This window comes from Labeo rohita, chromosome 11 (assembly GCF_022985175.1).
Source record: "Labeo rohita strain BAU-BD-2019 chromosome 11, IGBB_LRoh.1.0, whole genome shotgun sequence".
NCBI lineage: Eukaryota > Metazoa > Chordata > Actinopteri > Cypriniformes > Cyprinidae > Labeo > Labeo rohita.
Window position 1 is genome coordinate 13,057,410 of NC_066879.1, and position 21,917 is coordinate 13,079,326.

The following is a 21,917-nucleotide window of genomic DNA, read 5'->3' on the forward strand; positions in this document are numbered from 1 at the left end:
CATATATACATACATACTATCATACTATCATGCATACATACATACAATCATACCATCATGCATGCATACATATATACATACAATCATACTATCATGCATGCATACATATATACATACAATCATACTATCATACCATCATGCATACATACATACAATCATACCATCATGCATGCATACAATCATACAATCATACCATCATGCATGCATATATGCATACATACATACTGTCATACCATCATGCAAGCATATATACATACATACTATCATACCATCATGCATGCATATATACATACATACTATCATACCATCATGCATACATACATACTGTCATACCATCATGCAAGCATATATAAATACATACAATCATACCATCATGCATGCATATATACATTCATACTATCATACCATCATGCATACATACATACTGTCATACCATCATGCAAGCATATATAAATACATACAATCATACCATCATGCATGCATATATACATTCATACTATCATACCATCATGCATGCATACATATATACATATTATCATACCATCATGCATACATATATACATACAATCATACTATCATACCATCATGCATACATACATACAATCATACCATCATGCATGCATACAATCATACAATCATACCATCATGCATGCATATATGCATACATACATACTGTCATACCATCATGCAAGCATATATACATACATACTATCATACCATCATGCATACATACATATATACATACAATCATACCATCATGCATGCATATATACATACATACTATCATACCATCATGCATACATACATACTGTCATACCATCATGCAAGCATATATAAATACATACAATCATACCATCATGCATGCATATATACATTCATACTATCATACCATCATGCATGCATACATATATACATATTATCATACCATCATGCATGCATATATACATACATACTATCATACTATCATGCATACATACATACAATCATACCATCATGCATGCATACATACATACAATCATACCATCATGCATGCATACATATATACATACAATCATACTATCATGCATGCATACATATATACATACAATCATACTATCATACCATCATGCATGCATACAATCATACAATCATACAATCATACCATCATGCATGCATGCATACAATCATACCATCATGCATACATACATACAATCATACCATCATGCATGCATATATACATACATACTATCATACCATCATGCATACATACATATATACATACAATCATACCATCATGCATGCATACAATCATACAATCATACAATCATACCATCATGCATGCATGCATACAATCATACCATCATGCATACATACATACAATCATACCATCATGCATGCATATATACATACATACTATCATACCATCATGCATACATACATATATACATACAATCATACCATCATGCATGCATATATACATACATACTATCATACCATCATGCAAGCATATATACATACATACAATCATACCATCATGCATGCATACATACATACAATCATACCATCGTGCATGCATACATATATACATACAATCATACCATCATGCATGCATATATACATACATACTATCATACCATCATGCATACATACATACTATCATACCATCATGCATGCATATATACATACATACAATCATACCATCATGCATGCATGCATACATACATACATGCATACCATCACACATACATTAGCTTAAGCTAGGACTAGGCCTAAATTAAATTACTTATTTAAGCAGCTTTTAAAAAAAAGCCTTGGAAGAAAACGTTACAGGTGTGCATCTTGAGACAGAACAATGGTACTGACATATTGTAAGATATGCCAGAGCAAGATATTTTCAGTTGAGACAAAAATGCTCAAACATGCATTTCAGAGTCTGTTATGCCATCTAATATTGTAAACTGTTTTTTGTTATCATATAATCTTAAATGATCATAAACACTATTTGTAGTGCAAATAGCACTTCCTTTTACTGTACTTCTAGTTAACAGCGGCTAATGAGCTTACGTTGGCATTGCAAACTAAGGTGGATAATGTGCCATCTGGTATGCAGCTGTGGTCATATTAAAGGCTGCATCCTTTATGCTTGCAGCTAATTAAACGAATCAATCACTGACGTGATCAGAATAAAACTAGGAGTCACAGCATCATAAATCCTAAACACAAACACAAACAGATTGAGCAGGACAGATGCGTTCAGTAAAGAATTTGATGGATACTGTAATGAGATGTCTGAGTCTCATAATGGCCGTGTGATATTTCATGTCTGTCTTTCTGGCGTAATTTGGCACAGACTCTGCTCTTCATTACATTAAATTGTAAAATGACCTTTCCGTCGCTGTGACTCATTGATTTCATTCTTTGAACTGCAGAATCTCACCTCTAATGCTGCTCAGAGAACGGATTCGGCCTGGTCATATCCAACAGATCAAAAGAACCAGTGATCAAGAGAAAACATATGAAATAAGAATATTGAAGATTTTGTTCTTGCATTTACAACAATAAATATGTGTGTGTTTATATGTATACACATATATACACACACACAGTAAACAGCAGTATTACATTAATTTTTTTGTGCACTGTCTCTTTAAACATCCTCATCAAACATCACATGTTCATTAGTCCTTCAGTCTGTATGAAGGACTCAGTTCAGTCTATTTTCAGTTGAACTGTAGCTCATGTGTCACATAAAGAATCGCTCACATGCACTGATTCATCGCTGCTGATGTCAGAAAACCTTTTCAACCTGCAGCAGAGAAACGGCGTCTCTATAAAATAAATGTGAGGAGTCTCATCACAGACTGAATGAAAGCATCACACAAACCTTGTGCAGTTTCTTCATGTACGTCAGAATGGATCGTCGGATCCAAAACGACAGCAACAGCCTGATATTTTAACCAGTTGAAGCACAGATGAGCCTCACTTGTGTCTGAATCAAAAATTTAAAATAGGTCTCTTTGGCTCACCAAGGCTGCATTTATTTGATGAAAAATACTGTGAAAATTATGAAATATTATTATATTTTAAAACAGCTGTTTTCTAAGAGAATATCTGTTAAAGTGTAATTTATTCCTGTGATGCGCAGCTGAATTTTCAGCATCATTACTCCAGTCTTCAGTGTCACATGATCCTTCAGAAATCATTCTAATATGCTGATTTGCTGCTCAACAAACATTTCTGATTATTAGTAATGTTGAAAACAGTTGTGCAGCACAATATTTTTGTGTAAACCGTCATACATTTTATTTTTCAGAATTCACAGAAAGTTCAAACAGCATTTATTTGAAATAGAAATCTACTGTAACATTGTCATTACTGTCACTTTTGATCAGTTTAATGTCATCAATTAAAAAAAAAAATACTGAACCCAAACTTTTAAATGGTATGAAGTTGATCTCATTTAGTTATTAGAGTAACAAACAAATAAGAAATGATCATGAATTTAGGGCTGATCTTTTAAACCCGTTAACTGTTTTTTTTTTTTTTTTTTTAAATATGATATTTAAAGGGAAAAATAATAGTTACTATTAATATATATACAAAATTATATAAATATATATATATTTAATAAATTTAATAAATATGCAATATGTAAATCTTAGAGCAGATAACATAAAAAAAACATAAGGAATAAAATATAAAATATTAATTATTACTACTACTACTACTTCTAGTAGTATGTATTAAAAAAGTTAAAAATAAAGCAAATTTTATGTAACTTCTGGCAATGATTGCTTTTAGTTTTGCCAGGAAACCAGTCATAAGTAGCATGGGTATATTTGTATTTTTGTATATTCGCCAAAAATACATTGTATGGGATATATATATATATATATATATATATAAAATGCCAAAAATCATTAGGTTATCAAGCAAGGATCATGTTATAAGATATTTTGTAAAATTCATACCATAAATATATCAAAACCTAATTTTTTATTAGTAATATCCATTGCTAGGAACTTAATTTGGACAACTTTAAAGGTGATTTTATCAATATTTAGATTTTTTTGCACCCTCAGATTCCAAATTTTCAAATAGCTGTATCTCAGCCAAATATAACAAAGCATACATCCATGGAAAGCTTATTTATTCAGCTTTCAGATTATACATAAATATTCAAAATTTCAAAATATTGACCCTTATGACTATTTTTGTGGTCCAGTACTGTCCACACAATTTGTGATCCATATATATATAATCATCAGAGGTGTTTTAAATTCATCCTGCAGCACCATCTGGTGCCCAAACCAAATTCCTGCAATAGCATCTGTGAGCTTCATATGTGGATCTCAGAATGTGAAGTGAACCGAACTTTTTCGAAGCTTTGAATCAAATGTGTCAATTGCATCTCTAAATGATTCAGCTTTTTAAAACACTGGTCAAAACTGTGTAAATGCAATAAAAACTAAAGCCTGACGTGCATAAAAACACCTTTTACGAACCAATTCAATGCAATTAATGCCATTAAATAAGTGTCTGTATAAGGTGTTCTTTTATTTTTGTAGTTTCCAATACTCTACTCCTCCTTTTAAATACACAAAGGTCTCATTAAAATGTATACACATTTCTAAAACTAATTCGAGATCAGATAAAAACCACTAAAATTTCGAGTTTTGACATCATGTGACTTTGATTCGCGCTCCGAATCACTGATTCAAAACAAACGATTCGCATAAGATTCGAAGCTTTACGAAGCAAGCTTCCTTTAAGATACTGAAATTTATAAAAATCAGTGTAAAGCATCACATCGTAACAGAGCTGTAGAAAAAAGACACATAAACGGCTATAGCTAAAATCACACTATAATTAATTATTATGAATCATTTAGATGCATAATACACTCAGAAAGGAGTTGAGCGTTTGAAGAAAAATGTATATTAATCCTGTAAACGTAAAAACTCAAGCACAAACGCATGTGAAATACAACATATTCTTTTATTATTGTATTATATTGATAAATGTCCATCTGAGGATAAAAAGAGAATACAACGAGAAAATCAAGAATAAACTGTAATATCAATAATAAAATATGTACAAGAGGAGTATAGCATTTATTAACACGATCTTTCCAAACAATCTCTCTCTCTCTCTCTCTATACAACCAAAAGGTTAAAAGTTGAGTGACAGCTCTATACAGGCGCGTCCCGTCGTGACGTCATCGTCCGATCGTCCAATCACACCGCATCAACATTCCCCCCCAATACTCCGATGTTTCCGGCAAGCACGTCAATCGATCAGTAACCAAACAACCAAATAGCACTTTAGTATCTTCAGTAGCCGAGTCAGCTGTACAGTTCCCATCTCTGACCAGCAGGTGGCGCGAACTAAACTCTCCCGCACAACTAGTATCACAAATATCGGTTAATCTTCACTGTTAGCTTCGCAGGTTAATATACACTGTGTTCTGGTTCATAAATAGACTGTTGATCAATACTTTAAAACTATACATATTGAGATTTTGTCTTATATATCTAAAATTAATACGCACCAAAATGAACGAAATCAGAAAATATATTTACTAGTACGAAAACACGGACGCGCACGCACGCACACGCTTCCCTAGCAACGTCCCAAACCAGCGCTCTGTGCGCGAGATTAACGTCAAACGCGCCTCGGATTTAAAGGAACAGAACGCAAAAATGAAAAAAACAACAACTGTTTAATCACCATCGTGTCGATCAAATCCTGTTTTTTTCTCTCTCCATGAAACACCAACAGGTAAATGTCATCCGACAAAGGCCGTTTTTCAATTGCCAATTTTTTCACACAATTAAGACATAAACGTGGAAATCTGAGAAATCTTAATTGTGAGATATAAAATCTCAGAATAGCAATATAAACAATTTTTAGAAAAAAAAAAAGGTCAGAAATGTGAGACTTTCTTTTCAGAATTGTGAGATTATATTTTAAATAAAATAAAAAAATTCACAATTTTCCCTGCAATGCTAAATTTACATCTCGCAATTCGGACCCTTTTCTTTTTCCTGTGTTTTTCTGTGTTTGGCTCTCGCAATTTTTGTCTTTTGAATCTCACAATTTAGATATAAATTTGGAAATCTGAGAAAAATGTCAGAATTGTGAGACAAACGAACAATTTTGACTTTTTTTCTTGGAATTCAGAATTGCTAGGACAGAATAAATAAAAAAAAAAAAAAAAAAAAAAAAAAAAGGGGTAATTGACACTTTTTTATCTCACAATTTAGACATAAATTTAGAAATCTGAGAAAAAGTCATAATTGCAAGATACAAAATCTCAGAATTGCGAAGAATATAAACTCATACATTCCTAGAAAAATGTCAGAATTGCGAGACAAACGAACAACTCTGGCTTTATAAATTCACAATTTTCCCTGCAATGGTAAATTTACATCTTGCAATTCTGACCTTTTTTCCTGAGAATTCTGAGTTTAGCTCTCACAATTCTTTTTTTTCTTTTCCACCACAGAATAAACATGTAAAAAAGGTCATTTATTTTGCAATTCAGATACAAACTAGCAAGTCTGAGAACAAAAAGTCAGACTCAGAATTGCAAGAAATAAACTCAATAATTGCAATTTTTCGTGCATTCTGATGACTGATTTTTTTTTTCTCAGAATACTGTTTTTACATCTTACTACTTTATTTATTTTTTTGGCCACAGAACAAAAAAAAAAAGTCACTTTTGGGGTTACATCTCAATTTAGTTTTTAAATTTCCACCACAGAATAAAAATAAAAAATATTTGCCACTTTTTAATCACAGTTTAGATATAAACTTAGAAATCTGAAAAAAAGTCGTAATTGTGAGATATAAAATCTCAGAACTGCGATATAAACTCGCATTTCTTAGACAAATATTTCTGACTTTTTTTTCTCAGAAGTGCGATATTATATCTTGCAATTCTGAGTTTAATATAAATTTCTAATGTATAAACCCAGAATTGTGGGATATGATTTTGCAATTTTACTCACAATTCTAAGTTTTCCGGCACAGAATTTAAATACAATTAAATATGATTTAACTATAATCTCAGAAATCTGAGAAAGAAAAGTCTTAATTGTGAGATATAAAATCTAAGAACTGCAACATAAACTCAATTAAAAAAAAAAAAAAAAAAAAAAAAAAATGCGAGACGTAAACTCGCAATTCTGACAGTTTTTCCTCAGAATTGTGAGTTTATTGCAAGTTGCAACTCAAAATATATAAACTCTGAAATACTGGATAAACATTTGCAATTTTCCTCACAATTGTTTATATGTTTACATCTTGCAATCCTGTAGGTATTTTTTTATTTTTTAAGTCTGAGAACAAATCTGAAAAAAAAATCTGAATTGTGAGATATAAACTCAGATTGGCAATAAATAAACTCAATAACCTTGAATTCTGATGGTTGAACTTTTCCTCAGAACTCTGTTCTTTTTTTGGCCACAGAATAAAAAAAAAATTAATTAAAAAGATAATTGCAACTTTTTATCTCCCAATGCTGACTTTTTCCTCTGAATGTAGAGTTTACATCTTGCCATTTAGTTTTTAAATTTCCACTACAGAATAAAAAATAAAAAAGGTAATTGTACTTTTTATCTCATGATTTTAGATTTTGCAATTCTAAAAAGTCCAAACCGTAAGATATAAACTCAGAATTGCGAAAAAAAAAAAAATATAAAAAAATGCAATAACCTTTTTAATTTTATTCTGTGGTCAAAAAAAAAAAAAAGATGTAAACTCAAAATTCTGAGAAAAAGTTTAGTGATATAAAAAGTCACAATAAACAATATTTAATTTTTGTAATCATGGCAAAAAAAAAAGAAAGAAATGGCAATGACTTCCACAGCTTCCACATGAGGGTGAGTAAACAGTGAGTGCTTTCATGTTTGTCTAAACTAGTCCTTTATCACCATTTGGTAGAGTAGCAAACTCGCGTCACTTTTTTTTCACAGACCTGAAGGAAACGCACAAACACTCCGCTCGTCCTGTAGTGCTCATGTCATCAGTTAAAGGCAAACGATTCCCGATAAAAGCAGAAAATCTCTATCCTAGCAGTTAAAAACACGCAGACCCGCACACGCACGCCGAGATAGTTCAAGTAATCACAGACGAATTCAAATAAACCAGAAGAGTTTCAAACAAAATAATAAAAAAAAAAACCTGGGGTTACGATCCATTTGCAACCTCGGTCACCAGTCGCACAATGATAAAAAAACACTAGTATCCGCTTCAAACGATCACATATAAAATAGATTTCAAATCATTTTCAGCTAATACACAAACCACCACCTGTGCAGGTAGAGAAGGTGAGGATGAGTGAGCGATACCGACGTCAGAGGAACCGGACGAAGCGCCGTTTACGTACGCGACGTCCCTTCCCGAAGCGAAATCCTAACGCGTTTGGCATTACAGGCGAAACGTATGAAAAGGCCAAAAAATAAATAAACATTACAACAGATCTCAGACAAATATAGACTTCCGAATCATCGTACTTTAAGTACAGCTTGTCAAAAACCGCAACACTTATAAGACTTTTGAGCATCATCACTTTGACGAATATTCAGAAACGGCTCTAAATCTAGTCAAACGGTCGAGATTTTCGTCTCCGTGTTTGTTGGTACATCACAATGCTGAGATGAATTCACACTGGATCCGGAAAAGAACAGCTTAAATATTCAACGTAGCACTAAATCGAGACGTCCTGATGGTCAACGGCTTTGGAGCGTTTCCAGTTGGTGCTCCGATCATCATCCGGGGTGCGTTTCGCCGCGAAATCACAAAGAAATGAAAGAAAACCAAGCCTGTTTTTAGATCCGACGGTTCGGCTTCGTTTTCTTGATTTCGGGGTGAAATGAGCCGGATGGCGATCGGTTTATACCTGGACACAAACATACAAATTTAGTACTTTTTCTGAGCTGCAAGACTTATTTTCACATTATATGTACAATTTGAATTCATTATTCGTGAGAATTTGAGTCTTTAAATTCAATGCGTTTGAATTTTCAAAGACCGAACTTTACTTTCCGTCCGGATAATTTGAGTTTAAAACATCGACGGGGTTTCGTTTCCCCCCCCGTGAAGAGAATCCGCGTTTCTTTGAAGCAAAAGGCACGTCGTTAAAAAAGGAGCGAACGCAAGACGGCAAAACCAGAGAGAGGAGAAACTCAAGGAGAACTAAGACTGCAGAAGTGTGGGAAGCGCTCAGCTTCCCGTGAGGCTGAACGGAGGAGGAGGTGTTCGGAGGTTCCTCTGGCGTTTGTCCTCCGTGTTTGTTGACTTCCCCTCGAGCACCCAGGCCTGCCCGGATCATCAGAGCAGAGCGCGGCTCGGTCTCGGCCCCCGCCGTCCCGTTCGGGGTCCGTGTTCAGGCCTCGCCGCGCATCAGTTTGTGGAAGCGGTTTTGGTCGGAGGTCGAAGGTCATACGAAGACTTTGGCGAGGGCGTCGGCTCCCGCGCTGCCGATGTAGCACTTGGTGGGGTGGAACGCCACGTCGTTGATGGACTCGTCGAACTTCTTCCTGTGAGCCGTGAACTCCTGGATGCACGTCTTGCTCTCCATGTTCCACAGACGCACCGAGCAGTCGTGACCTGACACACAATCCACATCAGCTTAGTATTACTGAAAAAAGTGGCTTTAGAAAGAAATATTTTGATTCAACATTACAAAAATAATGATAATTAATGTGTCTTTATGAATGAGTCACTGAATCATTGACTCACTTGATTTGTTCAAAGGCCTTATTTATTTATTTAGAAAAGAAGCAAGTGAATGTCTTGATGAAAGAGTCACTGAATCACTGTTTTTATTCAAACAGTGAATGAGTCATTGAATCATTGACTCACTCGATTTGTTCAAATGGCTGATTTATTCCGAAATTAAGCAAGTGACCGTCTTAAATGAACAAGACACTAAATCACTGACTCACTTGATTCACTCAAAAACGAATTCATTAAAAATAAAGCAGTAAAAAAATAAAAAACAGTGAATGAGTTATTGAATCATTGACTCACTCGATGGCTGATTTGTTTAGAAATGAAACAAGTGACCGTATTTATGAACGAGTCAATGAATCACTGACTCACTCAATTTGTTCAAAGGCTGATTTCTTCAGAAATTAAGCAAGTGACCGTCTCTATGAATGAGTCACTGAATCATTGACTCACTCGATTTGTTCAAATGGCTGATTTGTTTAGAAATGAAACAAGTGACCGTCTTTATGAACGAGTCACTGAATCACTGACTCACTCAATTTGTTCAAAGGCTGATTTCTTCAGAAATTAAGCAAGTGACCGTCTCTATGAATGAGTCACTGAATCATTGACTCACTCGATTTGTTCAAATGGCTGATTTGTTTAGAAAAGAAGCAAGTGATTATCTTAAGAATAAAGTCATTGAATCATTGACTCGATTTGTTCAAACAGCTGATTTATTCAGAAATGAAGCAAGTGTTTGTCTTTATAAATGAGTCTTTGAATCACTGATTCACTCGATTTGTTTAAATGTCTGATTTATTCAGAAATGAAGCAAGTGACCGTCTTTATGAACAAGTCACTGAATCACTGACTCACTCAGTTTGTTCAAATTTCTGATTTATTTAGAAAATAAGCAAGTGACTGTCTTTATAAATGATTCATTGAATCACTGACTCACTTGATTTGAAAAATGAAGCAAGTGACTTTCTTAAATGAACAAGACACTGAATCACTGACTCACTTGATTCACTAAAATGTAAATTCATTAAAAATGAAGCAAGTGACCGTCTTTATGAATGAGTCATTGAATCATTGACTCAATTTGTTCAAATGGCTGATTTATTTAGAAATAAAGCAAGTGAATGTCTTGATGAATGAGTCACTGAATCACTGACTCGTTCGTTTTCATTCAAACAGTGAATGAGTCATTGAATCACTGACTCACTTGATTTGTTCAAATGTCTGATTTATTCAGAAATGAAGCAAGTGATCATCTTAAGAATAAAGTCATTGAATCATTGACTCGATTTGTTCAAACAGCTGATTTATTCAGAAATAAAGCAAGTGAATGTCTTGATGAAAGAGTCACTAAATCACTGACTCGTTTGTTTTTATTCAAACAGTTGATTTATTCCGAAAAGAAGCACGTGACCATCTTTATGAATGAGTCACTGAATCATTGACTCACTCGATTTGTTCAAACGGCTGATTTATTCAGAAATGAAGCAAGTGACCGTCTTTATGAACAAGTCACTGAATCACTGACTCACTCAATTTGTTCAAATTTCTGATTTATTTAGAAAAGAAGCAAGTGACTGTCTTTATGAATGAGTCATTGAATCATTGACTCACTTGATTTGAAAAATGAAGCAAGTGACTGTCTTAAATGAACAAGACACTGAATCACTGACTCACTTGATTCACTAAAACGTAAATTCATTAAAAATGAAGCAAATGACCATCTTTATGAATGAGTCATTGAATCATTGACTCACTCGATTTGTTCAAATGGCTGATTTCTTTAGAAATGAAGAAGTGATCATTTTTATGAATGAGTCACAGAATCATTTACTCACTTGATTTGTTCAAACGGCTGATTTATTTAGAAACGAAGCAAGGGACTGTCTTTATGAACGAGCCACTGAATCACTGACTCCAATTCATTCAAACAGCTGATTCATAAGCCAGTGCCTGTCTATACGAATGAGTCACTGAATCACTGACTTACCTAATATGTTCAAAACATGGATTCGTTTAGAAATGAAGCAAGTGGCTGCATTTATGAATAAGTCACTATTTTAAAATGAACGAGTCACTGAGTCATTGACTCACTTGATTCACTCAAAAAGTGAATTCATTAAAAAATGAAGAAAGTGACTGTCTTTATGAATCAGTAACAGAATCACTGGCAGACTTGATTTGTTTAAATGGTTGATTTATTCAGAACTGAAGCCAGTGATTGTCTTTATGAATGAGTCACTGAATCATTGACTCACCCAATTTGTTCAAAAACATAGATTTGTTTTGAAACGAAGCAAATGACTATTTATAAATGATTTTCTGATTCACTGACTCATTCAACTAATTCAAAAACATGGATTCATTCAGAAAAGCAAAGCACTGAATCACTGACACTGACTGTAAAGCTCATGTTCTGGAGTACTTACTACCAGACATCAGATAGAGGCCGTTGGGATCCACCGCAAGACTGGTGACAGCGTCCAGATGAGCGACCATAGAGTGAATCAACTTGCCTGAGAAAAATATCAACGTGTGTGAATACAAACATGCATGCATAAATAAATAACACGTTAAAAATGTAGGTTTCTGTGTCACCTGTGTTGTTGTCGAAGAATCGGATGTGTCGGTCCTCCTGTGCTGTGATGGTGATGGGCAGCGTCGGGTGACTGAGAACTTTATTAATCTGACACGGTGCATCTGAACATCAAACACATCAGCGTCAGAGAGCATCACGGGACTTTTGTATTCGCTCATGATTGAACTATTATTATTCCTTTTATTGAGATTTATGGATAGGTTCACGTCAAACATCAATAAACTAAAAAAGATGATTTTAAGGAGTAAAATCACAGAAGCTGGTTCTGACGTACCGGGTTTTCCAGCCGCTTGCGACTCGAGCTCCAGCACCAGCTGTCGGGTCTCCATGTTGAAGATGCCCATCCTGCCGTTAGTGAAGGCCGTGACCATGTGAGCCGGATCACTGCAAACCAGATCCACCGACGACGGGACGCCCAGCTCTGAAACACAACAAACAAATTGTTCTTTATTTTTTTAAAGACTTATTTTGGAGTTCGTTTCAATGCTGAAATTCATCATGACAATTGACAGCAAGAAGAAAAAAAAAATTTTTTTTTTTTAAACCATTATTTTATTTTGGGTCGATTTTAATACTAAAATAAAATAAAACAAAATAAAATAAAAATATTTTTTTGTAAACTGATGTGTGGTAAATTATACTTTATTTTTTTCTATTAAGATTGTCATTTTGGGGTCTATTTTAATGCTAAAATCATCTAACCATCATCATTAATTTAGTCATAAAACAACAAAAAACATCATTAATTCATATAAAATAAAATAATGTAAATGATAAATAAAATAAATAATAACACCTGACGTGTTAAATCATTATTTAGTTTTTTAAGACAGTCATTTTTGAGGCATTTTAATGCTCTTATCATCTAACAGTCATCATGAATGACAGCAAAAAAAACCCCCAAAAAATCCCAACAAAAACAGACGTTCATTAACAAAATAAAATCTTTTTTTGTAAACTGATGTGTCGTAAATCACCTTACCATCATCATTAGGTAATAAAACAACAAAACACATCATTAATTTATATAAAATAAAATACAAATATTTTTTTGTAAATTGATGTGTGGTAAATTATACTACACTTTGGGGTCCATTTTAATGCTGAGATCATCTAACCATCATTATTAATTAAGTAATAAAACAACAAAAAACATTAATTCATATATAAAAAATAATAATAATAATAATAAAATAAATTAAAATATATTTTTATATTTTTATTTTTATAAACTGATGTGTGGTAAATTATACTTTACTTTTTAAAAATTGTCATTTTGGGGTCTATTTTAATGCTGATATCATCTAACCATCATCATTAATTTAGTAATAAAACAACAAAAAACATCATTAATTCATATAAAATAAAATAATATAAAATATAACAAAACCTGACGTGTTAAATCATTATTTAGTTTTTTAAGACGGTCATTTTTGAGGCATTTTAATGCTCTTATCATCTAACAGTCATCATGAATGACAGCAAAAAAACCCCAAAAAATCCCAACAAAAACAGACGTTCATTAACAAAATAAAATCTTTTTTTGTAAACTGATGTGTGGTAAATCACCTTACCATCATCATTAGGTAATAAAACAACAAAACACATCATTAATTTATATAAAATAAAATAAAAATATTTTTTGTAAATTGATGTGTGGTAAATTATACTACATTTTGGGGTCCATTTTAATGCTGAGATCATCTAACCATCATTATTAATTAAGTAATAAAACAACAAAAAACACCATTAATTTATATAAAATAAAATAAAATAAAATATATTTTTTTGTAAACTGATGTGTGGTAAATTATACTTTACTTTTTTAAAATTGTCATTTTGGGGTCTATTTTAATGCTGAAATCATCTAACCATCATCATTAATTTAGGTAATAGGTAATAAAACAACAAAAAACATCATTAATTAATATAAAAAAATAAATAAATAAATAACAAAATAAAATAAAATAAAATAAAATATTTTTTTTTTGTAAACTGACGTGTGGTAAACTACACTTTACTTTTTTTTTTTTTTTTTTAAATTGTCATTTTGGGGTCTATTTTAATATTGAGATCATCTAACCATCATCGTTAATTAGGTAATAAAACAACAAAAAGCACCATTAATTCATATAAAATAAAATAATATAAAATTAAATTAAATTATATAAAATAAAAGACTTTTTTTTTAAGCTGACGGGTGTTAAATCATTATTTAGTTTTTTTTAAGACGGTCATTTTTGTGGCATTTTAATGCTCTTATCATCTACAGTCATCATGAATGACAGCAAAAAAACAAACAAAACAAACAAAAACAGACGTTCATTAATAAAATAAAACAAAATATTTCTGTAAATTGATGTGTGGTAAATCATTCTTTAAACAAAAAAAAGATCATTCACAAACATGAAATACAATAATCAAACTTCCATCAAACTGATGTGTGTTTTGTTGTTTTTAAACCTTTGTTCTCGTTGAAGACGGCGATGGCGGGCGTCGTATCCGCCGCGCTCCACAGCCTCACCGTCCCGTCGCCGGAGCAGGACAGCAGTCTGTGATGAGCCGAGCTGTAAACCAAACCCCAGACCGCATCCGTGTGTCCGGACAGAGCCCCCCGCAGCACCGACGGCTCTGTGACAGACAGAGAAACACACTATCAACACACGCTCCATCAGAGACACAGCGACGCCCGCAGGAGAACAGGGACGTACCGTACGAGTCGTACGGGTCGATGTTGGGGTTCGGTGTGTTCCAGCACTGAATGGTCCCGTCCAAACCGCCGCTGAAACACTGATCACCACTGGAGCTCATCACCACACACAGAACCGGACCCCTGAGACCAGACCAGGCCAACATCAGACATTAACCACATGAGGCACTGCTGGTTTACTCCATCTAGAAAATCTGATTCACACGTACCTGTGAGCCCTAAACGTGTAGATGGGCTCCACATCCAGAGCGGCGCACCTGAAACAACCAACAACCGCTTATACTGACTGACACCAGCAAAACACAGGGTTATCAACCTTAACTACAACTATCAGCTATTACCAACAACTATTATTTCTGAAATAAAGATGAAATAAAATAAAGTATATAAAGTAATATAAAGATATTTTTTCTATTTTTTTGTTGAGTTGACCAATATTTCTAACTTCAAATAAAATAATAAATAGTAATAAAAAAAAAATAAAAAACCTGAATAAAACTGAAATAAAAATAAATAGGCAACATTCCTAATTGAAGCACTAAAATTTCTAACTGGAAATAAAACAAATAAAAATTAAAACTGAAATAAAAACAAATCAAACCTAAATAAACCTAAATAATAATATTTAAAAACTAATAAAAAAACTGAAAAAGCTCAAATAAAAATTAATTAAAGTTAATAAAAAAATAAAAACTTAAAATGAAACTGAAATAAAAATAAATCAAAACTTAGTAACATAAAAAACAAATTAATAAATACAAATTAATCAATTAAACCAAGAAAGAAATTATTAAAAAAAGTAAAAATAAAGAAATAAAAAAAGAAACCTAGAGTAATATTAAAAAACTGAAATAAAAACAAATTAAACCTAAATAAACCTAAATATTAATATTTAAAAACTAATTAAAAAAACTAGACATAAGCTGAAATATAAATAGTATTATTAAAAAAAAACTTAATTAAAAAAAGAAACAAACAAAAATAAAGAAATAAAAAAAATAAACCTAGAGTAATATTACAAAAAAACAAAAAACAAAAAAAAAAAAAAAAAAAACAACTTACTAAAATTTAAAATTTCTAACTGGAAATACAACTAATAAAAACTAAAAACTAATAAAAACTGAAATAAAATAAAAAATTAAACCTAAATATAAACCTGAATATTAATATTTATAAACTAAAAAAAATGACCAAGAAACTGAAATAAAAATAAATTAAAACTAAGTATTATTATAAAAATAAAACAAAAACTTAAAACTGAAATAAAAATAAATCAAAACCTAGTAACATAAAAAAATACAAATCTGAAAAAATGAAATGTAATTTAAAATATTAATAAAAACTATTAATATAACTATAATGAATAGTAAAATGAGGCTGTCGCTCTCACTTCTTGGTTGGTGCTGTTTTCTGCAAGTTCCACATTTTCAGCGTGTGATCTTCAGACGCGGTGACCAGAACCGGCTCGACGGGGTGAAACGCGAGACCGCGGATGGAATCGAAGTGGTTTCGGAGCGTGAACTTGGGGTTCCACGTCTTCCTCAGGGCGTCTTTATTATTAGTGATCTGAGAAAAGCAGTCAACAACACACAAAAGTCAACAAATACGGTTCATTTCCACTGGAATGGAAAAGTGTCCAAATGTTTTTATCGTCTCTGGACTCACGTCGTAGGACAGATTCTCGGCCTCGTTGGCCACGGTGAGTCCGGCCAGCTCTCCCAGACCCAGTTCGCTCTCCAGCGTCTCGTCCGTCCCCATGATGAAGGACTTTCCCGAGGACGGAGGGAACGTCAGGGCTTCGACTGCAGAAACACACAAACACACATGAGCACACGCCAGCGCCTGCAGAGGGATGAACCGGATCACGATGAGAGTCAGAAATACCCTCGTCGGTGCGGCCCAGCGGATGCTCGTTGAGGCGGGGCAGGCTGGGACGGACGGGAGGAGCCACCGGCGGCTGGATGGACGACAGATCCTCCGCGTCACGCAGGTTAGCCAACATGTCCTGCAGTTTACAGCGGTTCGGCCCTAAAATACAACAACAAAAAACACATTTATCTGATTCTGAGGATGACAGAAACCCAGTCACAATTCAGCCCACCTTTGACCAATATTTTTATTTTTCAACATTTTTGACCAATAAACAGAAGCTTTTGCATTTCTATGCATCCTCTAGACCAGAGATGCCCAAACTTTTTAATATTAGAAAGCTAAAAATCGAACCTAATTAAGGGAGATGAGACAAAAATAAACTTTTTTTTAAATATTATATTAAAATACATTAAATATATATTTTTTAAATAATTAAACAAAAATTTAAACTGCAGTTCTTAGATTAAAAAACAAAAAACAAATTCACTTATTTTATAAAAAAAATTATTATTTAAAAAAAAGCAAAATTATTTATTATTATCATTTTTACAATATTTTTTTACCTTTATTATTTTCCCCACTTAATTAACAAAAAAGAATAAAAAATAATATATTAAAACAAAAATGTAAATTAGAAATGAACTTAATTACTATATTATATTAAATTCTTTTAGATTAATTTTTTAAATAAGCAAAAATTAATTAATTAATAAATTATTATTGTTATTACATTTTTTTAGAAATATTTTTTACTCATTTTCCCCCACTTATTTTACAAAAAAATAATATATTAATACAAAATTGTACATTAGAAATGAAAGTTTGATATATATATATATATATATATATATTTTTTTTTTTTAAAATTTTTACAATTATTTTTCCCCACTTTATTTTACAAAATAAATTAAAAATATGTTCAAATTAAAATGTAAATTAGAAATGGTGTTTTGATATTTGTTTGTCATCTAAATCAGAATTTCAGCTTTCTGTTTTTGTTTTCAGTTTTCTACCTTAATCCAAGAGAAAGTCTGACAATAAAATCGTTAAATTACTATATTATATAAAAATGTATTAAATTTTATATATATTTTTAAATAAACAAAAATGATAAATTTATTATTATTTTTTTACAATTTTTTTTAATTATTATTTTTTCCACTTATTTTACACAAATAACTAAATAAAAGTGTTAAAACAAAAATGCAAATTAACTAATCATCTAAACGACAATTTCAAAGGTTTTCTACTTCAATAATACACACTGCTATACAGGTATAAACTTGTTATATTATTCAGTTACATAATGTATTCAATTTTATTTTTTAAATTATAAAAAAATAAATAATTTTTAAAAATTTAAATTAGAAATGAAAATATGCTTCAATAGCAAATGTTTCCCCTTTTCTTCTAAGAAATCAAAGTACCTTTGAGATACTATTATAGTTTTTGTTAATATTTTAAATTAAATTTTATTTTTCTATTTATTTAATTTAATTTCTAGTAACTGTATTATTTTTGTAATTTTTAGCATACATCAAGTTACTAAACAAAATGAGAACAGTTTTTTTTTTTAATATTCTTATTATTAATATATTAATAAAATTATTTCAAGTAGTGAAAGTTGTTTATGTATATATGTATATATATATATATATATATATATATATAGTTAGCAAAGGTCAACTTTGGGCATCTCTGGTGCAGGTTTATGGTTCAGCTTTAACTTTACTTTCATGGTCAAAGGTGGACTGTTTTCTGATGGAGGGATTTGCCAAGAAAATAAATCTGTCAGAATGAAATGACACAGAAATGAAGCACTAGAAAAAAATCAGAGGAAAAATTAGTGATAATAAATAAAGTGAGCAGCGATCGCTGATGTCCCATCTGAACTGTCTTATAATGGAAAAACTGGAGGGGCGGGGCCTGATTTATACACACGCCCCCAACCACAGAGGGGCGGGGCAAACAAGCCACACCCCTCTCAGAGCACCAGCATAAATGCAAAGAGAGCAACAGAAATGAGCAGCTGAAGAACAAAATGAAAAGGGAGAAAACAAACAGTAGTTGTGTGAAAGATGCAGCTGGATCCTAAAAGAAAAGACGATGGGAGGAACAGAACAACACAGGAGCGGATGACAGCGACAGGGAGGACTGAAGAGAGTGGCTGGATTTTTGCCAAACTAGCAAATGAGTTTTAAAAGAAATTATACAGGTAAATTATAGAAGAAACTAGTGATAAACCGATGCATCAGGCCAAAGAATCGGACAGTTCTGACATGATCAGCAACACCTGATGACACTGCCAGAAATGACCTGCAGACCAACTGGTTTCCATTTTTTATATTTTTAAATGAATATAGAAATGAGTAAAAAAAAAAAACAAGACATGCTTGGGTTTATTTTAAATAAAATAAAATAAAATAAAATAAATAAATAAATAAATAAATATCATAAAAAATGAGTTGTAAATACAGATACATTTACAAAAAAACAAAACAAGACTGTTTTACCAAAAATAAAATAAAATAAAAAATGAATAATAATAATAATAACTAACAAAAATAATAATATTTCAGTCTTCCTGTTTAAAAATATTTAGTAAATTACGAATATCATAATATTAAACAAAATAGCTGTAAATAAAACAAAGATACATTTACAAAATAAACAATAAAAAAAAATAATTTTATAAAAAATAAAAATAATAATAATAATAATAATAAAAAATAAATAATAATATTTCAGTCTTTCTGTTTAATTTTTTTTTTTTGTAATTTATTGAATTTATTTACCAGCAATTTCTGAGGGAAAATTGCTCATTGAAAGGTAAATCCTGCAACAATTTTTGTTTAAATGTAGTAAAAACAATGCATTAATAACCAGTAAAGACAATCTGGGGTATAAATAATGCAAACATGTTCACATGTTCGGTCAGGTTTTCTAAAAAATAAATAAATAAAATAAATAAATATCATAATATTATACAAAAAAATTTGGGGTATAAATAATGCCAAAAATAGAACTAATTCTCATAAAAACAAGACATGTTCAGGTCAGATTTCCTCACAAAAAAAAAAAAAAAAAAAAAAAAAAAAAAAAAGAGAGAAAAAAAGCAATTATGATTATCATAATATTATAAAAAATGAGCTGTAAATAAAACAAGACTGTTTCTACCAAAATAAATAAATAAATAAATAATATTTCAATCTTTCCGTTTAATAATTCGACTTTCTGAAAATTTTTGGAATTTATTTAATTTAATTCACCAGCAATTTTTGAGGAAAAATTGCTCATTGAAAAGTAAATGTATTAATAAACAGTAAAGAGAAATTGGGTGTAAATAATGCAGAAAAAAAGGGAATAGTCCTAAAATCTATATATATATATATAAATACAAATAAATAGTGAATGTGTATCCTTGAAATATGACCTGGTCATGTTTCATGAGATTCACCCAATTTTCATCAAATCAGCTTCCTGTTTTTCAGATTTCAGTGGTTGAAAGCCGATGTCGGTTGAGCACTAGAAGAAATAAAGAAATAAGAAAGAAAGAGGAGGCGGCGAGCGAGAGGTTCCCGTCCGACTTACTCTTCACCCCTTTCTTGCCCTTGCGCTCCTTCTTGTACTGTTCCTTGAGTTTAGAGATCAGACCCTCATCCACGTCCCAGGACTCAGACAAGGGGCTCTGCTCTTCCTTTTCTACACGGAGGAGGGAGGAAGACACGTTACACGGCCTGATTCCACAGCGAGGAAACATTCGGACGTCTAATTCTAGTTCTTTTAAACCTTCTCTTGCTGAACAGCATGAGTAAACTACTTTAAAAAGTTTGGCAAGACAAACTTTAAGTTGGCTTGAGAAAGCCGGACCAGAAAGTTCGAAGAGTTTAAAAACCTTCAAATGTTTAAAAAGTTTTACGTTTGATGGTTTTCAGTCTGAAGTAGTTCGAAGTTTGAAGTAGTTTCAAAGCTTAAATCTTGATTGTTTTGAAGGCAATACAGTCTGTCAGACAGATAGCATGTTTCTAGCATGATTAACATGTTGCTAACATGTTTTTAGTATGATTAACATGTTACTAGCATGTTGCTAACATGACTAGCATGTTACTAGCATGGTTATGTTATGATTAGCATGTTACTAGCATGTTTTTAACATTTTTCTAGCATGATTAACATGTTCCTAACACGTTTTTAACGTGATTAGCATGTTACTAGCATGGTTATGTAATGATTAGCATGTAACTAACGTTTTTAACATGTTTCTAACATGATTAGCATTTTACTACCATGTTGCTAGCATGTTTCTATCAGGATTAGCATGTTACTAGCTTGTTAACATGATTCTAACATTATTTGCAAGTTACTAACATGTTTCTAATATTAGCATGTCACTAGCATGTTGTTAGCATGATTAGCAAATTACTAGCATGATGCTAGCATTGTTCCAGCATGATTAGCATTTTCCTAACATGTTGTTAACATTACTGTAGCATGACTGGCAAGTTACTGACATGTTTGTAGCATGATTTGCATGTTGTTAGCATGTTTCTAACATGATTATCAAGTTGGTAACATGTTACTAGCATGTTTCTAGCATTATTACCATGTTACTGGCATTTTGTTAGCATTATTAACACTTTACTAGCATGTTATTAACACTGTAGCATGATTAGCAAGTTACTAGCATGTTTCTAGCATGATTAGCATTTGTTGTTAGCATGTTGTTAGCATGATTAGCATTTGTTGTTAGCATGTTAGCATGATTAACAAGTTACTAGCATGTTGTTAGCATGTTTCTACCATGATTAGCGTGTTGTTAGCATGTTAACATGATTAGCAAGTTGTTAACATGCTAGTAGCATGTTTCTAACATTATTAGCATGTTACTGGCATTTTGTTAGCATGATTAACATTTTACTAGCATATTATTAACATTGTAGCATGATTAGCAAGTTACGAGCATGTTTCTAGCATGATTAACATTTGTTGTTAGCATGAGTAACAAGTTACTAGCATGTT

General features: G+C 31.9%; 1 protein-coding gene across 2 annotated transcripts in view; it reads right to left on the reverse strand.

Annotated features, from left to right (window-relative positions):
* Nucleotides 1-4,958: 4,958 nt before the first annotated feature.
* The window catches only part of strn (striatin, calmodulin binding protein), a 55,614-nt gene continuing 38,655 nt past the window's right edge, over nucleotides 4,959-21,917 (reverse strand). The window contains exons 8-18 of one of the 2 annotated variants that reach the window (XM_051122363.1): nucleotides 20,490-20,600; nucleotides 16,911-17,054; nucleotides 16,692-16,828; nucleotides 16,417-16,592; nucleotides 15,236-15,283; nucleotides 15,028-15,149; nucleotides 14,780-14,947; nucleotides 12,591-12,737; nucleotides 12,316-12,417; nucleotides 12,147-12,233; nucleotides 4,959-9,594 (exon numbers count right to left, since the gene is read on the reverse strand). In XM_051122363.1, the coding sequence (XP_050978320.1) occupies nucleotides 9,425-9,594; nucleotides 12,147-12,233; nucleotides 12,316-12,417; nucleotides 12,591-12,737; nucleotides 14,780-14,947; nucleotides 15,028-15,149; nucleotides 15,236-15,283; nucleotides 16,417-16,592; nucleotides 16,692-16,828; nucleotides 16,911-17,054; nucleotides 20,490-20,600 (1,412 nt within the window). In that variant the 3' untranslated portion in view covers nucleotides 4,959-9,424. The remainder of the gene's footprint in view (nucleotides 9,595-12,146; nucleotides 12,234-12,315; nucleotides 12,418-12,590; nucleotides 12,738-14,779; nucleotides 14,948-15,027; nucleotides 15,150-15,235; nucleotides 15,284-16,416; nucleotides 16,593-16,691; nucleotides 16,829-16,910; nucleotides 17,055-20,489; nucleotides 20,601-21,917) is intronic. The other variant, XM_051122365.1, reaches the window with a different exon arrangement.